The 27,179-nt window shown below is 44.4% G+C and overlaps 1 protein-coding gene and 1 long non-coding RNA gene across 6 annotated transcripts in view; one reads left to right on the top strand and one right to left on the bottom strand.

Annotated features, from left to right (window-relative positions):
• SLC22A4 (solute carrier family 22 member 4) overlaps positions 1 to 27,179 on the top strand; it is a 50,944-nt gene that overhangs the window by 17,603 nt on the left and 6,162 nt on the right. Inside the window, exons 2-8 of one of the 4 annotated variants that reach the window (XR_004262492.1) lie at positions 778 to 881; positions 2,534 to 2,688; positions 11,228 to 11,399; positions 16,389 to 16,515; positions 20,716 to 20,816; positions 24,604 to 24,818; positions 26,001 to 26,196. Coding sequence is in view for 3 of the 4 variants with exons in the window: in XM_032257746.1 (XP_032113637.1) it covers positions 778 to 881; positions 2,534 to 2,688; positions 11,228 to 11,399; positions 16,389 to 16,515; positions 20,716 to 20,816; positions 24,604 to 24,818; positions 26,014 to 26,196 (1,057 nt within the window). In the remaining variant the exon portion in view is untranslated. The remainder of the gene's footprint in view (positions 1 to 777; positions 882 to 2,533; positions 2,689 to 11,227; positions 11,400 to 16,388; positions 16,516 to 20,715; positions 20,817 to 24,603; positions 24,819 to 26,000; positions 26,197 to 27,179) is intronic. The other 3 variants (XM_032257746.1, XM_032257823.1, XM_032257872.1) reach the window with 3 other exon arrangements.
• The window catches only part of LOC116536317, a 33,502-nt gene continuing 31,049 nt past the window's right edge, over positions 24,727 to 27,179 (bottom strand). For both annotated transcript variants that reach the window (XR_004262589.1, XR_004262597.1), the window contains exon 5: positions 24,727 to 24,812. This is a non-coding gene — a long non-coding RNA (uncharacterized LOC116536317). The remainder of the gene's footprint in view (positions 24,813 to 27,179) is intronic.

Genomic DNA, 27,179 nt, shown 5'->3' with positions numbered 1-27,179 from the left:
TGAAACTGTGGCTGAAACTCCCATTTTGTAGACACACTGGCAGGGACTTGTTAGGGCAACAGCATCCCACAGGCCCTAGGGAATGGGAGGAACCACACTTCTGGAAAGACTGGATGGGAAGGAGGGTGTAGGGGTGTAGGAAGGGGAGATAGGGAGCCCTGGAGAGGACTAAGTTAAGTAGGCCCTAGACCAGCGGGGCCCTGAATCAGGCCCCAGGCTTGGCCTAGGCGTGAGTGGAACAGGGACCACATGATTTTTCAGAGGGGTCTTCTCAGAAAATAAAGTCACAGAGCTCCTGGAACCACTTGCACTTTTCAACAAGGGAAAAGACATTTTACCCCTGGACCAAGTGGCCATGCCCTCTGCTCTGCCCTTTGGGCTTTTTAAACACCTTCCCTCCACACTAGGCTGCCTTCTAAAGATGCAGTGCTACTTTTACTTCGGACTGCTTCATAGCTGAGGGGTCACCAGTCACAGCCATGGCCTCAGCTGGCTTCCTGCTACGTAATGCGAGCAGAGTAGGAGCATCACCCTTCCTTTCCAAAGAGGATCCTGAGTTTCAGGGAGGGAAGTGACATGCCCCAGGTTACTCGCCACAGTCCCGGCATGAGCCAGTCAAACCCAGAGCTGCAAGGCCTATGCCCTTTGCACAAAGGCAATAGCCTGGCACAGGGGAGGAGGGTCTGCCCAGCAGCTGTGCTAATATTCCCTCGGATCTGGGCTGGGGTTGAGGTCTGCCTGGGCTGGGCTAACGCTGCATGCTGTCTTCCTTGGCAGTGGAATCTGGTGTGTGAGGACGACTGGAAGGTGCCTCTCACCACCTCCCTGTTCTTCGTAGGCGTGCTCCTTGGCTCCTTTGTGTCTGGGCAGCTGTCAGACAGGTAAGGATGTGGGAGGGGAGGAAGGTGGGATGGCACCCTTTGTCAATCACTGCCTATCTTGGGATTGGACTGAATTCAGGGTATTTCTACCCAGAGAAAGGGAGGACCCTCAGGCCACTGAGTCCGTGAAAGGAGGAGCCCTAACGTCTCTTAATCGCCCTGTTCTCAGTCCCCTTCGTCTGGACACACTTTTGTTCCATTCTCCCAGCCTCATACTCCCAGGGCTTTGGCGGATTGTGGGGAGGGGCCACTGACCCCACTGGTCAGTGGGGTCCTCATACCACAGATTCCTTGACAAAACATGATTCTGCCATCACCATTGCCCTCCCTGCTCCACCACCATGTCAGAGGTGGGGGTGGATGGCACAGGATCTGTCTGCTAGGACAGCCAGCAACCAGACAGTGAGCCTTCGCATGCACTGCTGCTGTGCGTTGTGCGCTGGTTGGGCACTGGGGCCACGAAGCTGATGCTGGCTTTGGGCCTCATACAGCTTACAGGCCTGAGGAGGCAGCATCACAGCACCGGCAGACAGTGTTCCACAGGCCCCTGGATGTGTTGTGGTGACTAGTGCAGGAAGGTGGGAATGCTATATGACAGCGCTAGGGAAAGCTTCCCAGCCCAAGCCAACTCAGAGACCTGAGTTTGGAGAATGGGGCAGGAGATGCTGTGCTGCTCATACCTGTGCTCCAGTCTACCCACTGGTCACTACCAGAATGTGAAGGTAACAAACCAGCTGCAGTGTCACCATTAGACATTGCTGAAAGCTACATCTTCCCACAGAGCAGTGGTTTGCAATTTTGGTTGCACACTACTTGTTTGGGAAACTTTCCAAAATTCTAATACCGAAACTGTATCCCAAAATCTTGGGAGGTAGGGTGCTGGCATCAGTTTTTTGTTTTTTTTTTTTTTTTTTGAGACAGAGTTTTGCTCTTGTTACCCAGGCTGGAGTGCAATGATGCGATCTCAGCTCACTGCAACCTCTGCCTCCTGGGTTCAAGCAATTCTCCTGCCTCAGACTCCCGAATAGCTGGAACTACAGGTGTGCACCACCATGCCCAGCTAATTTTTGTATTTTTAGTAGAGATGGGGTTTCACCATGTTGACCAGGATGGTCTCAATCTCTTGACTTCGTGATCCACCTGCCTTGGCCTCCCAAAGTGCTGGGATTATAGGGGTGAGCCACTGCGCCCGGCCGGCATCAGTATTTTTTCAAGCTCTCCAGGTGATTCCAAGTGCAGCCAAGATTGAAAACCACTTGCCGAGTGACTCTTACTTCTGAATTTACAGAAGTTTCATGTTGCTGATTCAAGAAATATCTGCAATCTGTGCTGTACTCACTTTCCAGAAATGTGCTGGCAGCATCCATCTCTGACTCCTTCTAAACAGCATATTTCCACATGGTCCTTGCATACTCAGTTCCATGCTTTTGAGGCATAGTGACTCCACAGGAAGCTGAGAATCTCAAAGCTATCTCCTGAGCAGACAGATGCCTGAGACCTCACCAAGGAGGAAGATGAGAAGATGTGACAGGGGAAAAAGTCTGCCAAGGCCCTGAAAAAACACTAAGTCTGCACTGATGCCTGACTCAGGGCTTGCAACATACCTTGGCAACCTACACCTCTCATGTTTTGTATTATACTGCATTTTCTAGGTTTGGCAGGAAGAATGTTCTCTTCGCAACCATGGCTGTACAGACTGGCTTCAGCTTCCTGCAGATTTTCTCCATCAGCTGGGAGATGTTCACTGTGTTATTTGTCATCGTGGGCATGGGCCAGATCTCCAACTATGTGGTGGCTTTCATACTAGGTAGGAATGGCTTCTGGGACATGGGGTTCCTCCCTCCAACCCTCTGAAAGGCCCAGAAACAGGAAATATTGGGCTATTGGGCTGTGCTTCCAAAGCTCTTGAATATATATGTGTGTTGGGTTGGAGCTGTAGCTGTAGCTCTTGGAGCAAGCCACTCATAGAGACATGATCACAGGAACTTGTGAGGGCAGGCACTCACAAGGAGCCACCTCTGTGCTGAGCCTTGAAATATGGTGGAGGAGAAGAGCTGGAGCCATTAAGAACCAGCCACACAATAGCCAAGACACATTCTCAGGAGCATAGGGCTTGAGAGAGGTACAGAGGAGGACATTTTAGGGGAAGGGCAGCCTGAGGATGTCTGATCTGAGCTTTGTAGGCTTGAGACTTCTTCCTGATGGCCTGTGAAGGAACTTACGGTAGTCACTCTGGCCAGTACACAGGTGGGGAGGCTCATGCCAGACAGGGGTAGTTCAGTGCCAGCCTGTCATCACTAGGCCCATCTGGTCTCACCCTGAGTCAGAGCCCGCCCCAGAGCCTATCAGCTAAGCACAGGACGAGCCTCCCTGCACTGATAGCAGCCCCATCTCCTGTCAGGCCACACAAGGAAGACTCATCAGCTACAAGGTCACAAGGAGGTCCCTGGGGCCCTCAGCAGGGCCCTTTTCCAGGGAAGGAGTGAGGTGGACTCTGGACAAGTTGATCAGGGTCATCCACAGGAGTGAGAGCCCCCAGTGTGTTTTCTGAGCGCAGCAAATGGGCAAATGAGAGAAGCAGAGGTGAGGGGTATCTCTGGGACAGGAAACACAAATTCCCATCATCTCTAGGGTGACAATATATTCTAGCTTGCTCAATACCATCCCAGTTTGTCTCTATTGTCACAGTGTCATTATTAATAATGCCCCTTTAATAGAAGTCTAACAATTCTTCTTGCCTCAAAAGTCTGAATCTGGTTAGGTGACTCTGATTGCTTTTTAAGAGTCTGGAGGACTAATTGGCTTTGGAGATGCTGTGCTCTCTTAGTTGAAGGTGTGTACACCCTCCATCAGGCTGCCAGGATGGAATTATTCCACCTCCACTCCTCTGTTTGTGAAGAGCCCCGTGCCATGGGCTCAGCCTCAGTGTCTGCAGAGAGGAAGAGGGAGGAGAGAAGGAGGGAAGAACATGCTGGAGCCACACTGTCCCAGCAGATAGCATACTCTTCAGCAGGCCCCAGCGGGAGGAAGCTGCTCCCCTTCCTGCAGGGGGAAGGAGAGGGGCAAGATTTTCTTGAAGTTCATTTGTATAGAGGCATAGGGAGCTTCAGGCCAGTGATGTTGGAAACTGGAGGTTGGAGGATCTTAGGACAGAAATTGCAATCTCCTAGTCCCCAGGGGCTCCAAGATCACAGGGCAAAGCCTACTGTCTGCATGTTTGAAGTCCCCAGAATCCATCTTCTGTGTGATGATCCTCCCTAAACCTGAAAACCCCAACATGTAGCTCTGCTAGGGCTAGACGCATACCAAAAACCAAACAGGCCTCCCCAAAACAGAGGACTCTGACCAGCAGGCTCATATCCCAGGAAGACCTGAAGGACCACCTGGAACAGAAGGGCAGGGAGTCACGGTGAAGCCAGAGAAGCTCCATCTGTGGGAATGGGAACAAGGTGGGACTTGTACCAGGTGGTGGCATCCCCAGTTCTACAGAATGGGCAGCATTGAGATCTGCCTTTTCAGTGGCACAAGGTGCTTCTGGGGCCTCCAAGCCTCCCCTATGCAAGTGGGTGAGGCAAGGAGACCATACTCCAGGCTTCCTACAGGAAACGGCTGCCCTACTGGCCCTGACACTGCCATCTACTCTCCTCCCAGCTCCCCATGCAACGTGTGGTCTCACATGCCGGGTGGAGAAGGGGAAGAGGGCCAAGGAGAAAGTAAGGTCATGGAAGATCAGTCAAGTCAGCAGTCAGTAGGTAAAACCCTGGGTGCAGCAGCCTTGCTATCAGCCAGGATCTGGGCTGCTTAGGGCTTGCTATCAGCCTGGGGCCGGGCCTTCTGTAGGGTGCTCTGGGAACCTCTCCAGTGGTAGTTTTACACCATTCTGCTCTGCAGGAAATGACTGGCTTTTGTGTCCTGGTATGAGGCTCGTTGTGTTGGGTTCTCAAGTCTGAAAGTTTAAGAGTGTCCCTGAAAATTAGCCTGCTCTGGAGTGGCTGACTCCTCAGTCAGTGCCTGGGATTGGGGGACACAGTAGAAAGGCAGGGTGGCTGCTGGCTTTCCTACAGTGCAGCAGCGCTCTCTGGTGTTTCTGGGATAAAATTGCTGAATTCCAGGTTGTATTTGACTACAATAAACCAAAAAGTGGGGTCGGGACTGAGGAGTTCTGTAGGTGCCTTCGCTTCTGCCCTCTGGCCCTAAGGAAGGGTTGCCAAAGCTCTGCAGTGATAATTTCACATTAATTTGGGAAGCCAAATTACTCCCACTGTCAAAGCGGTGCAGAAATGAGTCCTTGTTTTGTGCTGCTTTTTAAAAATGATCAAGCCTGCCAGAGTCACAGCAGACTAGAAAAGGGAAAGAAAGAACAGTGCTACCCAATTCAGCATAAAACAGACATGCCTGGAAGTGATGGTGTTGCCAGAATGACACTGGTTTAAGAGGAAATGACCACTCGGGACCAAGGACACCAACCCTACCCACACTTCAGCTCCCCTCACAATCTCCTACTGTTGCCCAGAAATAATGCCCTCCACCTGTCAATAGCCTTCTGGGTAGAATGCCATCAGTATTCTCCCTTATCCCCCATAACTAGCTGCTTAAACACAAAAAGTTACCTGCCTCCTCTCTTGACTGATTCATTAATTCAGTATTTTTTAATACTTCTACATCAGCCTCCCATGTGACATTTCTTTGGGCATGCTGAACCATTTAAAGCCTTGCTTCCTCTGACATCTAGAGGTTTCTCCTTTTGATAGGTGTATAAATGACGGCATCTTCCTTTACAACTCTGGCTACTAGAAGCTCAGGCAAGTTTGGAATTTAACTACAACAATGATGCAGCTTTTACCAGCCACATATTTGTTTTTTTACTGTTTTTAAATTGAAAAGTTGAAATATAAATTTTTCTTAGCCTGTTTGGGATGCCATAACAAAATCCTGTAGACTGGGTGGTTTAAATGACCAAAATTTATTTTCCACAGTTCTGGAGGATGGAAGTCCAAGATCAAAGTGCCAGCAGGGTTGGTGTCTAGTGAGGGTTCTCCCCTTGGGTTGCCTTCTCCCTAAGTGCTCACATGGTCTTTCCTCTGTACAAGTGCTCAGAGAAAGGAAATGCAAGAAAGAGAAAGCAAGCCATAGAGAGCTCACTCTCTGGTATCTCTTCTTATAAGGACACTAATCCTATATCCTATCAGGTCAAGGGCTACAATGTATGAATACTGGAGGGACACAAACATTCAGTCCATGACAGATTTGCATACCATGATATTCATACTTTTAAAGTGTACAGTTCAGTGGTTTTTAGTAAATTCACAAAGTTGTACACCCATCAACACTATCTAATGCCTCATCACCCCAAAAAGAAACCCTATACTCATTAGTAGTCATTTCCCTCTTCCCTTTGCCCCTGGCAATCACTAGTTTACTTTCTGCCTTTAATGGATTTCCCTATTCTGCACATTTGATATGAACAGAATCATATAATATGTGGCCTTTGGGACTGACTTCACTTGTTTTGAAGGTTGATCCATGTTATAGCATGAATTAGTATTCCACTGGATGAAGACAACACATTTTGGCCATCCATTCATCAGTCATTGACTGTCTGGGAGTTTCTACTTTGAGGCTGTTATGAATAATGCTATGAACATTGGAGAATACGTTTTTTGTGGAAATATATTTTTAATTATCTTCAGTATATATCTAGGAGTGGAAATGCTGGGTCCTATGGTGATTCTATATTTAACCTTTTGAGGAACTGCCAAACTATTTTCAAAGTAGTCAGCTGCATAGTTTTGTTCTTTTCACCAAGGCACAACTTTTAGTTTTCTTTATATCTTACTTTAATGTTACCATTATTTTCTTGTGTTTAAATTTGAAGTTGCCTCCAAATCTCCAAGAGATGAGCTGGCATATAAATACATAAATAAATACATAAACATGATGCAGAAATTTTCTAGCATGCCTTATTTGTATTGCACCATGAGAAGGAAGAACTGTGGGGACCCAGGGAAGAGTAAGAACTCACTCCTGTCTAGTCACAAGAAGCTCACTGCCTGGTTGTGGAGAGGCAGCCAACATAGTTGTCACTGTGGACATGGGGACATGGGTCATGGGAGTAGGGCACATATCATTGCTGGGTATACACAAAGATAGGAAAGGTTACTTTTGACTAGAGTGATCGGTGCAGAGAGCGGGGAAGCCTGAGCAGGAGGACATCTATTAAGTCCTGAGCATTTTTTGGGAAGCAGAGGGGTTCTGCTGTCTTTCACTGGGCCCTTTTGGATCAAAGGCATTGTGCTTTCCATCATTCCCTTGAATGTAGCACATTTCAACTGCTTGACCAGGATAAGAATAACTATTGCTGAACACCTGCCACATGCCAGATACCCTTCTAGTCACTTTACATATGTGATCTCAGCCTTCATAGTAATATTCCAGGAAGGAGATATTATTATTATCACAGTCACTCTAGCTGCAAGTTAGCACCAAGGAACCCAGGCTCTCCTCGTGCCAGGTGGAGGACACTCCTAGCCCAGGGTTCTTGGGTCTCACCTCATATCCTGGCAGCTGCACTACAGTCTCATTTCTTGAGCTGGGGTCTGCTGAGGGCCTCTGTTGGTCATTTATGAAGGTTCATGTCCTGCCTCTGTGTGAAATGGGCCCAGCGGTTCCAGAGGCAGGTACTGCTCTACTTGGAAGGGAGCCTGGCCCTCTCTGAGTCACACCCTCTTGGAGAGAATGCTCAGATTCAGGTGGGTGTGACAGATCGTAGGCAATACTCCTAGGGCTATCCTGGCCCTCATCCTAGTTAGGTATGTCCCTTTGACTTAGATGTCAAAATTTCACTCCCAGAAGACACTCAGAGGCCCAGCCAGACCAAGACGAACCAGGCTTTGCACTAGAAGCAAAGCAGGCAGAGGAGGCCGATGGAGCAGAGGAGGCCAGGACAGGGATCCCCAGTCAGCACAGCAGGAGTCACTACTGTCATCTGTCTCACTGCCACATGGAAAGCTCGTGACATCTGCAGGCCATAAAAGATCTGCATAATCAGGCTCCTTTCCCAGCCTTCCTCAGAGGGGCTGGCTGGCCTCCAGCGACAAGCCCAGGAAGGGAAAATGCAAATCCACTTCTGAAAGAGGGATAAGGAGTGCAGATCACCTGAGTTCAAAAGTTCAAGACCAGCCTGGCCAACATGGCAAAACCCAGTCTCTACTAAAAATATAAAATTAGCCAGGCGTGGTGGCTAGTGCCTATAGTCCCAGCTACTTGGGAGGCTGAGGCAGAAAAATCACTTGAACCCAGGAGGCAGAGGTTGCAGTGAACTGAGATTACACCACTGCATTCCGGCCTGGGTGACAGAGTGCAACTGTCTCAAAAAAAAAAAAAAAAAAAAAAAAAGAAAAGAAAAAGAAAGAAAAAAGAAAACTGAAAAAACTGAAAGCAAGATATGGCCTTACCCACCTCCCCTCATGTCTCTACTGGAATCTCAGTTGAAGAACTACTTTATAGGGCCAAGGCTTGCCTCCAGTAATTTTTTTCTTGGAAGGTAGACCAGTATCCATAGAACAAATAAGGCTTAAATCCTGGTGCACCACCTGTTACATGCATGAATTTAGGCAACTGGCTTTAACTCTGAAGTCTCAGTTAATTATGCATAAAACAGGAGGAATATTAGGGTTTTTTTATTTTTTTGGTTTTGGGACAGAGTTTTGCTCTCGTTGCCCAGGCCGGAGTGAAATGGTGTGACCTCAGCTCACTGCAGCCTCTACCTCCTGGGTTCAAATGCTTCTCCTGTCTCAGCCTCCCGAGTAACTGGGATTATGGTCTTGTGCCACCACGCTTGGCTAATTTTTTGTATTTTTAGTAGAGATAGGGTTTCATCATATTGGTCAGGCTGGTCTCAAACTCCTGACCTCAGGTGATCCTCCTGGCTCAGCCTCCCAAAGTGCTGGGATTACAGGTGTGAGCCACCATGCCCAGCCTGGAATATTAGTTTTATATAACTGGTATGAAAGAGCAAAGAGATAATACATGTAAACACTTAGCCTGGAACCTGTCTCAAAGTACTTACACACACACACACACACACACACACACACATACACAAAAGCTATCTGTGAAGATGGTGAACCTGTTTAAGGAAGGGTGACTGCCCAAAAGTCAGAGAGCAGAAAGTAGGGCTAAAAAGGAATTATTTCAATTTGTACCATCCATGCTGTCCACAGGAAGGCAAAGAGACAGACCTACAAAGCTCTGTCCCCAGCATGCACTCTGCAAAGTTATATAACTCTGTTCTGGTCTGAGTCCCACGTTTAGAGAGGGAGATTATCCAGGAGCCCAGTGGTATTACTTCTGTTTTCTTAACAAGGTCACAACGGTAAGAGAAAGCTTCCCTGCCCTCACAATTCTACAAAATTCTCACTTGATCCTATGCACTTTTTTTCCAAAATCACACCCTCTGCTGCTTCACTTCTGAATCTCTGCTTAGGAATAAAACACCCTCTATTTATTTCCACATCACAATCATAGCCAAAGGGTTTAGAAACCAGTGCATAGCAGGAAGGTCACTAATGAGGTGAGAAAAGACCTGAAAATCACACTCATGATCCTCAAAGAAGTCGGGCCCTATGTTTGGAAATGTGTTTCTAGGCTGAGCAATGCTCTGGGTGATTAGGGCAACTGTCTGCAACATGGTATGCAGAAGGCACAAAGTACTGGCTGTTTCTGTCAGTCTGGCTTTTTTAAATGGCCTCTTGAGAGGGACCCATTGAGGCAGATCTCTCAGTTATGAACAGTGAGAGAGAATAAGTGGGGTGGGATGGACACAGGTAGGTGGTAAAATGAGAAACCAGTCAAAGTAGTAATTTTGCTGCTTCTCTGGAATTAGCCCTTAATCCTTTAGCCTGTGCCCAGAGCATATAAACATGATTGAGAAAATCTCTCTTGAAAGCCAATCACGAATGACCTTTGAATTATCTGTTTTGTATCTTCTGAGCCACTTCTTCTCTGTAGTGTGGGCAGATTCCCAACAAAAGGCAGAGTCGTTGCCATTGGTCAAATATCCACCCCAAGGGTAGAGAACCAAGGGTAGACTCTCTGGAAAGTGGCTGGAGCTCCATGACAAGAGAAGGAGCTTTGTTCTGGGACTCCCCAGTCTCCAAGGGACAGGCAATGATTCTGGAAGGCCAAGTAATCCACTGTGGTACTGAGGAGAGCAGAGGCCAAAAGTCATCTGCATGTCCTTTCCCAAAAAGCAGTGCCCACACCGAGCAGTCATGGGCCTTTGTGCTGTTCTGGGAAAACTCTGTGGAGTTCACTGGGTGTGTGGCCAGGTCTGGGGCTGCCGCCTGCAGGGGCAGCAGAACAGCTCCTGCTTTTCTTTCCTTGGTCCAAATGGACTGTGTCTGCCTGGGCTGATCTCTGGGTACAGCATGGCTGCAGGGAATTCAGTCCTGGGTGCTGAAGGCCTGCTCTGTGCACCTCCAGATCCAGCTCACTCCAACCGATTTCTCAGGGCCCAGGCATGGGTAAGTGTGTCCTGAGGTCTTAGAAACAGTGAAGTCTCCACCGCATCCTGATGGGCCAGTGTCCGTTTATTTACAGTTCAGAACTGTGGGAAAGGCTACACGCACCGTGACCCCACAGAGCCCTTCAGAAGAGCCACTGCTTGTCTCCTGAAACGCTCTCTCTGCTTCTCATGTTGGGGCTTATTTTGGAAATGTGGCATTCTCAGAAGGGATTAGCTCTTGGAGCTGGCATGATATTTCTATGACATAGAATGGCCTTAAAAAAAAAATTGGCTGGGCGTGGTGGCTCATGGCTGTAATCCCAGCACTTTGGGAGGCCGAGCCAGGTGGATCACTTGAGGTCAGGAGTTCAAGACCAGCCTGGCCAACATGGCAAAACCCTGTCTCTACAAAAAATACAAAAATTAGCCAGGCATGGTGGTACATGCCTGTAGTCCTAGCTACTCAGAAGCCTGAGGTGGGAAGGTCACTTGAACCCAGGAGGCAGAGGTTGCAGTGAGCTGAGATCTTGCCACTGCACTCCAGCCTGGGCAACAGAGGGAGACTTCATCTCAAAAAAATAAATAAAAATAAATAAATAAATAAATAAATAAATTTATGGCTTCTTTAAAATCTCGTGGAAATTCAACTTCTATAAGTTGCCAAGTCTCGGATCACTTCCCACCTTTATCCACCCTGACCATGCCTGCTCTGGGCTATGAGGCAAATGCCTTTTCCCTTTTCTAAGTGATGATAATTTGAACTCTACCTGCCACATAATGATATAAAAAACAAATATTAAAATGAGTTAAAATGCTAATACTCCTCCCTTGTTTTGAACAGGAACAGAAATTCTTGGCAAGTCAGTTCGTATTATATTCTCTACGTTAGGAGTATGCACATTTTTTGCAGTTGGCTATATGCTGCTGCCACTGTTTGCTTACCTCATCAGAGACTGGCGGATGCTGCTGCTGGCGCTGACGGTGCCGGGAGTGCTGTGTGTCCCGCTGTGGTGGTGAGTGTGACTCGTCCCCAGACAGGCCCTCTGCTGTGGGTCAGCACACCTGGAACACACCTGGAGCCTGGTGCTGACCTAGCCTGGGCTCACATGACCTCCATGGAACTCATGGAGGCCAGCTTCCAAGCTGGGAGAGTTTTCGTCTCATTGTGGGTGGGCCTGTGTGCTGCAGTTTGAGTCTCCATTTTCCTGCAAAGCACTGTTCTTGGGATTCCGGTCTCTTCCTTGACTCCAGCCACTCTTGTCTGTTGTTACTTGTCATTTGTGAAGTTGGTGGTGTTGGGTTTTGTTGTTTTTAACTCTGTCCCCTCCCCTGCTCTTTTGTCACTTTTCTCTCTCTAGAAGTATCTCTCTCTATTCAACTAATGTAATTCTTCAAGCTTCCCTATCATATAATGATTAGCATCTATGATAGGGAAGCCTATTTATTAGCCCTTATGATAGTATGCCTATTCATTTGCTACGTCTTAAACAGTGAGAAAATTACTTTTATTTAATAAATTGTTAGAGAAATGTTCTCTCCCGCCACAACCTCTCAACTCAGTTTCAACACAACAGTTATAGGAATAACAAAGTTCGAAGATTCTGGCCTCAGTCTTACCCAATATGACTATCTGGGAGATTTCAGGTGAAAGAACAGATTAAAAATAATGGAATAAGGTATCAGATATACTCTTTTTTAGGGGATTTCCCATTTCTTTGCTTTTTTTCATATTTAAGCAAGAGGAGAGGGGATTTCTTCCATTTGTGGGTCTGGTTAGGTCTCTCTCTCATTTTCTCTCTCTCTCTCTCTCTCTCTTTCTCTCTCTCTCTCTCTCGTTAATTCTTCTTGGTTTGATTTCATTATATCAAAGTCAAATCTTCCAGCACTGACTAGTTTTACCAAACTGCATGATTTCTGCCTGCTTATACATAACACAAGGTTCTTTGATCATTTTTTGGAACTCACAATTTAGCCTAGACTTCATGGTTGCCCTGTCCTTTGGATACCTCCTGACTGGGAAGCTGTCTAGGCCTTTATCTTACTGCAGCTGTTAGGCAGTCATAGAGGTTGACAGGCAGGCCACCTTAGCCCTGTCTGACCAGACACCGCAAGTCAGGTGGGCTCACTCTAAGCCCCTGTATTCTCATGACCTCTCAGAGTGCAACGATTTACCAGTGCAAATTCTTAGCATGCAGGGGGAGTTGAGAGATAGTTTGTTAAATGCTAGGTATTATTCTGATTTGCAACATTCCTCTGGAACCCCGTCTGAGGACCAGAAAACCCAGTCTGAGGAGCAATAAATAAGGGCTGGCCATTACCTACACAGCTGCACCTCCAAGGAAAGCATCCCAGATTTACAAGAGCAGAGCGATGTTCTGAATGAGAGTAATTATCATCCTCGTCATCTATCCTTCTCTCCACAACTCCCTTGCTAACTGAATTTTTTGGAAAAGATGTTGGTGACCAGAAGTTCTCTCAAGATACAGGACAAGATTATTCAAAGGTTCTTTTCTGCCTCTTCAGTTGAATGATTTTAATAAACTATTTTTTCTGGCTCTAGTTGTCATTTTGACCTAAGAGACCAGTACTTTCAAAATGCTATAATTAGCCAGGCATGGTTGTTCACACCTGTAATCCCAGTACTTTGGGAGGCCAAAGTGGGAGGATCACTTTATCCCTAGAGTTCAAAACCAGCCTGGGCAACATGGCAAAACCCTGTGTATACTAAAAATAAAAAATTATCTGGGTGCAATGGTGAGTGCCTGTAGTCCCAGCTACTTAGGAGGCAGAGGTGGGCTGATCTCTTGAGCCTGGGAGTTCGAGATTACAGTGAGCTATATGATCATGCCATTGAACTCCAGCCTGGATAGAATAAGATGCTATCTCAAAAAAAAAAAAAGTTATAATCAATCTTATTAGTATATGATTTTATCAGAGAGAAAAAGAGAGAGAGAGAGAGAGAATAACAATATAAGGCCCTTGATGGGCTGAACAGAGGTTAGTAGGGATGGGATCTTTCCCTTGGGACCAAATGTCACAGTGAGGAATGAACAGCTCTGATCCGTTAACCCTCCAGAGTCAGCCTCCAGAATTTCCAGCAGAGAAGGTTCATCCCAGAGAGAGCCGGCTCACTCTGCCCTAAGGAGAACTGTTTTTTCTGTTCCCCAGGGGCTGGTCCATGAGTGCCCCTGGCTGTGGGCACACTATACCAGGGACAGGACTTGCCCCAGACAGAGGCCAGCCCAGGACCAGCACTGACAAACTGAGTGCTCCCCCTGAGCATTTAACAGTGGTCTTATTATTTTTCTATAAAAGAAAATAGCTTTCTTCTGAACATCTCGTCCTTGCTGGTGGGGCTTCCCAAAGCGATGCTCCTCAGTCTAGTGGTTGGGGTATGGCAGATGCTTAGAGCTGACATGGACCCTTGCTGCCTGCTCAATATGAGGCAAGCTCTCCAGCAGCACCTCATTCCTGTTTAGTCTGAATTAAATCTAGACATCATAGTGTGCAACCACATTTGGCACTCCATTGACTTTTGAAATGATCAGCTAGATTTGAGATTTTGTGCACCATAAAAAATCAAAGCGATTCAAAAGTAGAGATACCAGTGGCCCTCAGTTCAGTGGGCTAGAAATGGGAAGGAAATCTATATAGACCTACTGCTCATGGTTTGGGGGACTTTTTACATCCCAAGTTTCCTTTAAAAGGATTGGCAGTAAGTGGCCACAGGTGTGAATGGAGTATGTGTATAGGGGTTGGGGTTGGGGTTGGGGTAGGGAAGCAGGCCATAGATGCAAGGTGAGGAAATCTATGCAATTTCTAGCTGATTAAACATTAAGAATCTGAGGCCAATGCTCTATAGGAAAAAAGGTAGGATATTTCTAAGCATTATCTGGTTGGAAAAAGATACTGGCCCAAAGTAGAAGCATCCATGAGGTGTACTGTGGCTGTGCAGTAAGATCTCTAATTCTGTACTAATACAGTAGCCGCCAGCCACATGCAGCTATTTAAATTAAAATGAATTAAAAGTAAATAAAATTAAAGTTTCATTTCTTCAATCACATTAGCTCAGTAGCTACATGTGGTTAGTGGCTGCTGTCTTAGCACAGATATAGAACATTTCAGAAGTTTCTATTGGACAGCATAGATCTAATTACTGAAAGTCAGTGACCTAACATCATTGTAGTTCCTCTAAGGACCAACTAAAGGCATATTCTGAAAAATGCAAACTAGGCTCATTTTTCAACTCATGTACTAGTAAGCTGGAGAGGGGAACTGCTAGTTGGTCATTTGTTTTGCTCTGAGCTAGTTCCCAGTGTGGCTTTGGGGCCAATTAATTATAGGAGGGTTCTGTGTCTGCTACGTATAATTTGTTTTCTAGGCTAGGTAAGTACAGATGCTCTCCAACTTATGATGGAGTTACATCCCAATAAGCTCACTGTAAATTGAGACTATTCTAGGTCAATACTCCCAACCTACTGAGGTAGGAGGCCAGATATGACTCCAGAAGCAGAGCTTGGACACCAGACACCACCACCTAAAATAGAGCTGGGGTGGAAGCTGCTTTCCATAAGACACACTTATCAGTGTGCCCTGTCAGTTTACCATTGCCATGACAACACTCAGGCATTATTGCCCCTTTCCATGGCAATGACCCAATGAGCCAAAAGTTGCTACTCTTTCCCTAGAAATTTCTGCATAAACTGCCCTTTCATCTACATGTAATTAAAAGTAGTTATAAATATGAGTGTGAAACTGTCCTGAACTGCTACTCTCTGCCTGTGGGGTAGCCCTGCTCTGTAGGAGCAGTCACAGAGCTGTAACACTGCCTCTCCACTAAAGCTGTTTTCTTCTACATCCAGTTTGCCCTTGAATCCTTTCCTGGGCAAAGCCAAGAACCCTCATGGACCAAACCCCACAATGGGGCTTGCCTGCCTTGCATCCCTACCAAATATCATAGCTCAGCCTGGCCTACCTTAAACATGCTGAGAACACTTAAATTAGCCTACAGTTGGGCAAAATCTTCTAACACAAAACCTATTTTATAATTAATTATTGAATATTTCCTTTAATTTATTAAATACTGTACTGAAAGTAAAAAACAAAACTTTGAGTACCTATACATGCAAGTATAAGTACTCAAAGTCAGGTTTCTACTAAATGCTTATCACTTTTCTCCTATAATAGAAAAATCTAAGTCGGATCATCCTAAGTTAGGGACCATCTGTACTGACAACAGGTAAGGAAAATGATAGCCGACAGGAAAATGGCTAAAATATTTTGAGAAATAAAAATTAGGAAAGAATAGAAGTCCTATTTTTTGCAACTGTGTTCGAGCATCAGTTATAAATGGGAACAGACTATGTAATTTAAAATAATAAGCTTTTAGACATTTTTTTAAAAAGACAACATTGGGACTCATCTCCCAAAAACTTCTTTGGGCACTTGCTGATCTGGGAATCTGCTGAAAGCTATGGGACCTTCCACAGGCGGTTATCAGTGCCCTCACTTTCTCTCTTGACTAAAGGAAAAGATCAAGAATACAGGTGCCCTGGCCGTCCTTTTCCCAATAAACTGTGAACATCACCAGCTGGGACACCAGCAATTCTCCTTAGGATGGACCCACTGCAAAGACAGTCTCTTCTCGAGGGGACATAGAGTCTAGTAGCTATGTTTCTTTTATGAGCCACACTGGCTATAAGTTTTCGATGAACTTCTCCAGATGCCCTGGCTCAGACATGCCCATAGTTAATGTTACCACTTATAGTCTGGTCCTGGTCTCAAGCACAACTGATGATCAGTCTTATAATTTGATTGGAAGTTTGAAACTTGAAGGTGCTTTTATCTATATTTCTATGCTCCAACAGAAATCTTATGTGGACTCCTTTTAAAAAGACAAACTAGAATTTTATAAAATTTAAACTATCTGGGGAAAACTCAGATTTAATAGTATTCAACTCTGCTGTTGTGAAAAATTATTAAATATTAAAAATAAATTATAGGTTCATTCCTGAATCCCCCCGGTGGCTGATATCCCAGAGAAGATTTAGAGAGGCTGAAGATATCATCCAAAAAGCTGCAAAAATGAACAACATAGCAGTACCAGCAGTGATATTTGATTCTGTGGAGGTAAGCATTTGCTGATGTTTACTCTTAGATCAGCTATGCATTCTTGATTTTATGAAATTTAACTTAATTCAGTATTTGTTAAGTGCTTACTATGTACCAGGCCTTGCACTAGGCCTTAGGAACACAATCATGATTAAATTCTAAGATAAAATCCACCTTAAAGGGCTGTTTATAAGAATTAAATGCAATAATGTATATAAACTGTTTAGCAAATAGCAAGCGTTCATTAAATATTAGTTCCCTTTATTTTGCAAGTTTATCATCGACATTCTATTGGCATTGCTCCAATCCACTGACACAGCTATGTACTGATGATTTTTAAATGCCAAGATTAAGTAGAAAAATATGTTTCAGAGTTAGTCCACCCTGGGTTCTCCACTGTACCCTCAATCTTACAACAGACTGCTGAAGAAGCTATGCATGTCTTTAGTCTTGCTCTGTGTCATGTCTAGAACCTTAAGGCCTGAAGGCATAGGCTTGAGGATTCACCCTTGAAAGCTGGTGGCCACAAGGAAAAGCTAATATTCTATGGAAGCAGCCACACCTCCTGACAGTTCGTGAGGACATGCAGTGTGCCATGCCCTGTGCTGGCTCCTAGAGGAAATAAGAAAAATAAGACACAGCCTCAATTCTAAAAGAACAGAGAATGTAACTAAGATGGGCAAGAGGATTAGATGAAAACATAAAGAATGGCATAGGGAGGAAATGATAAGTATCCAAGTAGAGACGCTATGTGCCAGCAATTCAGAGAAAGAGATCAGGGTAGCCCACAGGCAGGTCCCACAGGCAGGTCCAAGCCAGAGAGGACAGCAGGACACTTAAGTGAGTGGAGAGTATGGGGCAGGGCATTCCTGGCTAGGAGATGGGTAGGGGACTGCTCAGGATACCTAAAGAAGACTATGGTGGCTTCAGTGGCATTATACATGCCCCACACCAAAGCAGGTATTGCGGAAAGTAGAACTCTATGGAGGATGGTGGGCATGCCACTGCTCACCTTGAGGGCTTCACCAATCCCTGGCCTTCAGGACTTTTTCCAGAAGCAGATACTCTGGCTATGGCTAGAGGCTTTGAGTGGCCCTGAACTCAAGCTCTCAGAGGGCTGCCAGGACAAAACATCCCTTAGTTCTTTGCCCTTCAAATCAAGAGGTTAATTTCAAGTCTTAGTCAATTTAAATGGATAAAACAACAACACTGGGAGTGTCTAACACTTCTACCCTTCAGGGCTGTGCTGGGTGTTTATTGGTATTTATCAGCTACGTGTCCTGATTCCTGTCTGTGAATCTAACAGTCTAGTTGTAGGGATCCACCTATATGGATGAAAGCAATCATAAAATAGATTAGAGATATACAGTTATGGACAAATAAGAATATAGTCCAATGTTGAAACACATAGTTCTGACAGTGCCTTAATATATCTTTATATATATATATATATATATATACACACACACACACACACACACACACACACAAACACACACACATATATACACATGCATATATATGTGTGTATATATGTATATGTGTGTATATACATATATATTAATAGATATACATATGTATACACAGACATACATATATACATACATACATATATATGTGTGTATACATATGTATATCTATTCATATATATACATATATACATATATATGAGAATATATGTATAGGTATGAATAGATATACATATGTATATACACACATACACATATATACATACATACGTATGTATATATACATGATAAATAGCATGTATGTGTGTATATATGTATATATATGATCTGTGATAAATACCATGTATGTACGTATATATATATGTATATATGTGTGTGGCTGATCTCAGTGAGCTGAGATTGTGCCACTGCACTCCAGCCTGGGTGACAGAGCAAGCCTCCATTTCAAAAAACAAACAAACAAAAAACATGTATGTATGTATGAATATATGTATGTGTGTATATACAGCTGTATACATATTCATATACATGTGTATATGTAGGTATGTATGTATATATATATATACACATATTTTTTTTTGAGTCTTGCTCTGTTGCCCAGGTTGAAGTGCAGTCACGTGATTACAGCTCACTATAGCCTCAACCTTCCAGGCTCAAGCAGTCCTCCCACCTCAACCTCCCAAGCTAGGACTACAGGCACATGCCACCACACCCAGCTAACTTTATGTATTTTTTTTGGAGACACAGGACTTCACTATGTTGCCCAGGCTGGTCTCAAACTCCTAAGCGCAAGCAATTCTCCCACCTTAGCCTCCCAAAGTGCTAGGATTACAGGTGTGAGCCACCAGTCTCAGCCTGACAGCACCTTCTTTCTTCCTACTATGATGCACATCTAGCCTCAATTGAACAAACCCATTGAGAGAAAAAAAAGGCTTGCGCTTTCCTGAGGCCCGGTCATCTCCCCTGCTCACCTCCCGTAGGATCCTGTCTTTAGGAGGATCTGTAGAGTCCTGTGCCAGCAAATGCAGCCTATTTAGAATGATATTGATGAGCTTACCAAATGCTAAGCACTGTGTTCTGCTCATTTAATGCTCATGCATTTTCTTCAAAAGAAAAAACTAACGCACAACAAAGTTAGGTAACTTGCCCAGGATCACACAGATGTTAAACTGAGATTTGGAACCTAGTTCTCCCAGGTACCAAAGTACATTCTCTTAACAACTGTGATTTTTCACTTCATGTGAGAGGCAGTGGCATTAACTTGGACAGGAAAAGATACAGAGTATTGTCTTAGAAAGCAGTCTTGAGCACCCTGGCTTCAGAAGAGGTACCTTCAACCTGCTCCTGGTACCTGATCCAAAGACATTTTGGTGGCTCGACTGATGCCAGGGACAACCACTGGAGAGAAGGATATTCTTGTTCTGAGGTTTCCAATCCTGGTTGCTCATCGCAATCACCCAAGTGCTTTAAGAATACAGATTCTCAGGCCTCTGTATAAAAGAGTTGAAGTAGGCAAGCCCAGGGAGGGACCTGGCAATCTGCATTTGAGAAGGGCCCCATGGAACCACCAAGTGTTAGCACAGGCCTGGTCCACAGGTCCTGTCTGTGTGTACCACCCCAGAACCCTCCAAGACGATGTCTTTCCCACTAGTTTATGCAGTGGCTTTGCTTTGTTGTAATACCAGGGTTATTCTGCTGAGGGCATGTTCTGGGGCTCTGCAATCCAAATAGCGCAGGAGAGAAAAGGCAATGTGGCTGTGAGCTGTGTAAGTGTCTGATTATTCCTAGAAAGGAGAGCACCTGCTGTCAAGGCAGGCCTGGCACTCTCACTTCTTCATAGCAGAAACTCCTCCATCAGTCTCTTACTGCGCATGCACCGTAGGGCCACAGTCACCAAGTCCTGGTACTTCATCCCCTAGAGATTCCCCACCTCTAAGGGGAAGTTAGAGCCTAACAACTTTTTTGTTAGTTTCAATTCTACTCAGCTTGGTTACCTTGATTCATAACTCATGTCAAGTTACTATCAGCAAATTAAAAGTGAAAGAATAGGCCGGGTCTGGTGGCTCACGCCTGTAATCCCAGCACTTTGGGAGGCTGAGGTGGGTGGATCACCTGAGGTCAGGAGTTTGAGACAAGCCTGGCCAACATGGTGAAACCCCATCTCTACTAAAAATACAAAAAATTCGCCAGATGTGGTGGTGCCTGCCTGTAATCCCAGCTACTCAGGAAGCTGAGGCAGGAGAATCACTTGAACCTGGGAGGTAGAGGTTGCAGTGAGTTGAGATTGTGTCACTGCACTCCAGCCTGGGTGACAGAGCAAGACTCCATCTCAAAAAACAAACAAACAAAAAACAGAGAAGTGTAAAAAGCAGAGGTAGCCTCAAGGAAGGGACTACATGGCCCTACCCTTCAATAGACATTTCTGAGGATCACAGATCAGTGTGGTAAAGGTCATTCATAGTGATGACTGTCAATCACAAAAAGGCTGTGTTAGCCAACAGTCTTTGTGTAATGAGACAGGGGAAGAGGTATCATATATTTAAAAGGCTTCTGTTTAAAATGGGCTACAAACATTTTAAAGTGTCAGAATAAGCGTCATATATGTAGATGCCCTATTGCCTCCAATTCCCACACTTCTAAGCATAGTCAGGGTGAAGTGAGAGTTGCATGCATATGTTTTCCCCATGCATCATAGCCAAAGATACTTTCTTACTACTTCTTAATCTCATGGTTATTTGCATTATTTTAGTTACAGGAGCTAAATACCCTGAAGCAGCAAAAAGCTTTCATTATGGACCTGTTCAGAACTCAGAATATTGCCATAATGACCATTATGTCTTTGCTGCTATGGTAAGTAGTAAGTGACCTGGAAATGCAGACATCCAGCATGTAAGTATGCAACTGATTTTCTTTGACTCAGAGGAACATTATGGCAACATCTGGGTTTTCCTGAGGAAAAATTAAGATTATAAAGTTCTAAATTATTTTGAAATGCCTCGATTCAGTTCATGGGACTGGATGCTGAAAAAATGTCACTGGGTGCAGTGGCTCACACCTGTAATCCCAGCCCTTTGAGAGGCTGAGGTGGGCAGGAGTTTGAGATCAGTCTGGCCAACATGGTGAAACCCCGTCTCTACTAAAAATACAAAAAATAGCCTGGCAATGGTGGCGCATATCTGTAATCCCAGCTACTCGGGAGGCTGAGGCAGGATAATCACTTGAATCCAGGAGGCAGAGGTTGCAGTGAGCCTAGATTGTGCTACTGCACTCCAGCCTTGGCAGCAGGGCAACATTCTATTTAAAAAAAAAAGAAAAAAAAAAGAAAGGCACATGGAACAGTATTTAAGTCTGCAGTACTGGGGCCCAAAGTTAAAGATCCCCTCTCCTAAAGTTATGGGATTGAGATATCATTGATGTCCCTGGGTAAGGGTTCCCTCCCCACCAAAAATTATGAGATTAAGACTACTGATATCCCTGGTGCCTGAGGCAGAGATGCTAATTCAGCTCCTGCTCCTAAAACTGACCTGGCAATTGAACAGTGAGGCTACAATAACCTAAATCCCCATTAAGTGGATTGGAGCCTTGATAAGCTTTTTACACTTGCCAATAGCAAACTAACAAGTGGCTTTAAGGCACAGAAATAATGAATTGGCTTTATACATTAGATTTAATAATTTATCTGCCAAGAAAAAAAGAGAAAGGAAAAAAGAAAATTCCTACTCTATGATGGCAGTGCACACACGCGCGCGCACACACACACACACACACACACACACACACACACACACTCCATCTCTGGATGCTCATAATTTACATGGAGATGCCTACCTGAACTCTTTCTTCTCTGCCTTGATTGAAGTTCCAGTTTATACACACACATACACAAAAGATCATCAGAACTGGTAGATTGAAGCTGCAGCTAGTCCAAGTTTATTATTATTATTATTTTTTAAAGATGGTGTTTCACCATGATGGCCAGGCTGGTCTTGAACTCCTGACCTCAGGTGATCCACCCACCTTGGCCTCCCAAAATGCTAGGATTACAGGCGTGAGCCACCGCAACTGGCCAGTCTAAGCTTATTTTTAAGGGCCATCCTACTTGGTAATTAAAAGAGATCGGTGACAGAACTTATGCCTCTGAATTAAGCAAGTGTGTCCCAGGTACATGACCTTCTTAGTTCTTACATTTCAGCATATATCTCTGATGCAAATGTTCTTAGGTAATAGTGTTATTAAGCTAATAAAAAATTAGTCGCTAGCTCTATCTAAGCTGCTCCTATTACTTGCTAAATGGGAAAATCACTAAGATCCCTTGAGTAGTAAAGTTTAATTATTTCTTTTGTTTATGAATTGGTCCTTATGGTTATCTGATTTGGGTCTAGTATGTATAAAAAGACCCATCAGTGTTCCTGAAAGCATTTTTCAAATATCCTCTGCTTCTCGGTCATGTTAATAATAAGCAAATTTCTATACAGGAGCGTCTGCATAGTGCAGTTGTAACAGAAACGCAGATTCAGTCACTCACAGCTTGCAGCGTCCAATTAACAAGAGCAAGGTCTGATGTAAGGAAAGTGACTTTTTATTCCAAAGCTAGCTTAGGGGGAAGGGTATCGGCTTCCTGCCTGAAGGGTACTGCTTCTCTTTTTGGACGAGAAAACAGGCACTTTAAAAAGGCAGGAGAGGACGTGAGCAGGTGAGGGTCCCAGTGCTAGCTTGCTACCTTATCTACTGGGCAGTTGAGTTGGTGCCTCAATGGGCAGAAATAGGCTGTACATATGGCCAAAAACTCTAGCAGGCACACTTTGGGTTGGAAATTGACTGTTATATCTTGAGGAAATCTTCTAGGGGGTGAGAGTCCCACTCTGGAGCTTCTAAGCACATAGATAAACTTGCCCTGCAGGGAGTGTCCAGTGAAGAGGAAGTTAAAAGGCACTTCGAGGGCCGGGCACAGTGGCTCACGCCTGTAATCACAGCACTTTGGGAGGCCAAGGCGGGTGGATCATAAGGTCAGAAGATCGAGACCATCCTGGCCAACATGGTGAAACCCCGTCTCTACTAAAAATACAAAAATTTAGCTGGGCGTGGTGGCGCACGTCTGTAGTCCCAGCTACTTGGGAGGCTGAGGCAGGAGAATTGCTCGAACCCAGGAGGTGGAGATTGCAGTGGGCTGAGATTGTGACACTCCGCTACAGCCTGGGGAACAGTGCAAGACTCTTCATCTCAAAAACAAAACAAAACAAAACAAAACAAAACAAAACAAAACAAAACAAAACAAAACAAAACAAAGGCACTTCTAAAGAGCAAGTAGAAAGTAGGGAAAAGGAGGGATGAGAAAAGAGAGAGAGAATAAACTATCTCTTAGAAAAAATGAGGGTACTCAGTTACATAGTAATTTTTTCCACAGGGAAACCTTTTTTTTTTTTTTTTTTTTTGAGATGGGGTCTGGGGTCTTGCTTTGTCACTCAGGCTGGAGTACAATGGTGTGATCTTGGCTCACTGCAACCTCTGCTTCCTGAATTCAAGCAATTCTGTCTCAGCCTCCCAAGTAGCTGGGATTACAGGTGTATACCACCATGTCCAGCTAATTTTTGTATTTTTTAGTAGAGACAAGGTTTCACCATGTTGGCCAGGCTGGTCTCAAACTCCTGACCTCAGGTGATTTGTCTACCTCAGTCTCCCAAAGTGCTAGGATTTCAGGTGTGAGCCACCATGCCCAGCCCACGGAGAAGTTTCTACATGGAAGTTAGCTATAATGATAGGATATACAGGCTGCACTCTGATACTTGGAAGCATTAAGGGACATTCCTATTTGCCTGAAGAGAATTAGAATTTACTCTAAGTGGATCCCACAGTATGACCCTTGTATCTTCTTTTTTGTTAAAGAATGAAATCTGGATTTTATGTTCACTGATGTGACTAATAGTTTTTCTTCAAATAATAGCTCTAAGAGATTGAGGAGGTACAAACTATTCAGGAAATAGAAAAACTTGAAATCAACTAACTGAGAAAAGATATTGTTGAATTTGGTATATATCTAGACTAGCATTGTCCAATAAAACTTTCTGCAATGATGGAAATGTTTTATATCTATGTTGTTCAATGTGGCAACCACTAGCTACACGTGACTATTAAGAACTTGAAGTGTGGCTAGTGTAACTAAGGAAATGAATTTGTAATTTTATTTAATTTTACTTTATTTATTTATTTATTTTGAGACAGAGTTTCGCCCTTGTTACCCAGGCTGGAGTGCAATGGCGCGATCTCAGCTCACCGCAACCTCCGCCTCCTGGGTTCAGGCAATTCTCCTGCCTCAGCCTCCTGAGTAGCTGGGATTACAGGCACGCGCCACCATGCCCAGCTAATTTTTTGTATTTTTAGTAGAGACGGGGTTTCACCATGTTGACCAGGATGGTCTCGATCTCTTGACCTCGTGATCCACCCGCCTCGGCCTCCCAAAGTGCTGGGATTACAGGCGTGAGCCACCGCGCCCGGCCTAATTTTACTTTATTTAAATTTAAGTAGCCAATGAGGGTAGTGGCTACTTATAGGACAGCAAGATATAGACAATTTCTTGACCATCACAAAACCTTAGAGAGATTCACACCATCCCATTGTCATTTTTGCCTTTTTCTTTCAGGATGCTGACCTCAGTGGGTTACTTTGCTCTGTCTCTGGATGCTCCTAATTTACATGGAGATGCCTACCTGAACTGTTTCCTCTCTGCCTTGATTGAAGTTCCAGCTTACATTATAGCCTGGCTGCTACTGCGAACCCTGCCCAGGCGTTATATCATAGCTGCAGTACTGTTCTGGGGAGGAGGTGTGCTTCTCTTCATTCAACTGGTACCTGCAGGTAAGAAGTTAACCAAGATGAACAGCTTACCAGAAAAGACCCACATATTGACTAGGCTGCTTCTGACTCACTGCTCCCTGTTTATTCAGCCTTTACATCATAAGCTATTCATAAGTCAATAGGACAGGTGATTGCTCACTACGAATGTTGTTTCCTGTGTTCAACAAACAGAAGAGACAGCCTTGGAGACGCAGAAAGCACCAAAGAGGAAGAGTAACTCTCCCAGTCATCCCCTTCACTAAAGACTCACCTAAAATCTCCCTTTGAGTCACAGTCATGATTCCTAATTTTTGGCTACTGTCAAACCTTTTCCCTGGGTGTATATTTAAGTATTACAGTGAGTAGAACATGTTGGTTCCAGGATACATTCAGTGGTTTTCTGGTCTTAATCTTTAAGTAGTTAAATAGCGCACAAAAGGATATATGCTTCCCTATTTCCCTTGTGTCTGACGGTCTCATAATATTAAAATATCAATAAATTATTGATAGTAGGGCTGGGCGCGGTGGCTCACGCCTATAATCCCAGCACTTTGGGAGGCCGAGGCGGGTGGATCACGAGGTCAAGAGATCGAGACCATCCTGGTCAACATGGTGAAACCCCGTCTCTACTAAAAATACAAAAAATTAGCTGGGCATGGTGGCGCGTGCCTGTAATCCCAGCTACTCAGGAGGCTGAGGCAGGAGAATTGCCTGAACCCAGGAGACGGAGGTTGCGGTGAGCCGAGATCGCGCCATTGCACTCCAGCCTGGGTAACAAGAGCGAAACTCCTTCTCAAAAAAAAAAAAAAAAAAATTATTGATAGTAATAGAAATACACATTTCTTTATAATAAGATAGATAATAACAGGATAGAAAGGATTGGCCCTCCTCTTTGAAGATAAAACTTAACTATATTAACATGCTAATAGCTTACCATGAAATTTTGTTTGTTGTAACAAACAAAAGACAAGTGGACAAAGGTCACTGAATGCACTAATGACCTAGAATAACAGGAGAACAAAGTACAAAGCCACCCCTCACACTCCATCTTTGCCTGTGCCCAAGTATTAGGATATTTGAAGAGAAAAGGCTATTTGGGAATACATTTATGTTAATAAAAGCACTCCCACTGAAGCAAAAAGGATAATAAAAACAACTGAGATAAGAAAGTATCACTTCTAAAAGCACCCTTGTTTACACCAGGTCTCTTTTCCAGATTATTACTTCTTATCTATTGGTCTGGTCATGCTGGGAAAATTTGGGATCACCTCTGCTTTCTCCATGCTGTACGTCTTTACTGCGGAGCTCTACCCAACCCTGGTCAGGAACATGGCGGTGGGGGTCACATCCATGGCCTCCAGAGTGGGCAGCATCATTGCCCCCTACTTTGTTTACCTTGGTGAGCTGCATCTTGTCCATTTATCCTTCATTTAAATTAGCTTTCAATATAAAATATTTTCATTGTGAAAACTCCAAATAGCATAGAATGTTCTGGAAAAAAAGTACAAGTTCACCTCTCCTCTCCCAGGAGGAGCCCTAGAAAGCCAAAATGAACTGTTTGGTGAGTAGCCCTATAGACATTTTGTTTTGCACAACATCATGTACACATATTTTGCAATATCTATGAAATTTTTTAATGGCATGGACAAAGATGGAGCATGAGGGGTGGTGGCTATAAAATATTTTGAACACACAAGCAGGCCAGGCATGGCGGCTCACACCTGTAATCCCAGCACTTTGGCAGGCAGATCACCTGAGATCAGGAGTTGGAGACCAGCCTGGCCAACATGGTGAAACCCCTACTAAGAATACAAAAATTAGCTGGGCATGGTGGCGGGTACCTGTAATCCCAGCTACTCGGGAGTCTGAGGCAGGAGAATTGCTTGAACCCAGGAGGCGGAAGCTGCAGTGAGCCAAGATCATGCCATTGCACTTCAGTCTAGGTAACAAGAGCAAAACTCCATCTCAAATAAATAAATTAAATAATATAAAAATAATAAACACACAAATAACATTATATACATTGAAACTTTCAAAACTTAACATTGTATCAGAATATCCTTCCAAATGGTTACATATTGCTCCTTTATGTTCTTTTAAAAATAAGTACATAGTTCTTCCAATACTGTATCTGTATACACATAATTTATTTAACTGCGCTCCAACATGCAGGTCATTTCCAGGTTTTTGTTACTACAAAGAACATTACAACAAACATTCTCCTATGCTCCTACACCCTTTGTGAATTTACTTACGTATATTTGGATTCACAGATAGATTCATAAAAGTAAAATTCCTGGAGCAAAAGTGCCGTTAAAAAATTTCATAGAGCCGGGCGCGGTGGCTCAAGCCTGTAATCCCAGCACTTTGGGAGGCCGAGGC

Source organism: Sapajus apella, unplaced genomic scaffold (genome assembly GCF_009761245.1).
Source record: "Sapajus apella isolate SASKATOON/1434 unplaced genomic scaffold, GSC_monkey_1.0 scaffold1, whole genome shotgun sequence".
Lineage (NCBI taxonomy): Eukaryota > Metazoa > Chordata > Mammalia > Primates > Cebidae > Sapajus > Sapajus apella.
This window is presented reverse-complemented; position numbering and strand designations above follow the sequence as displayed.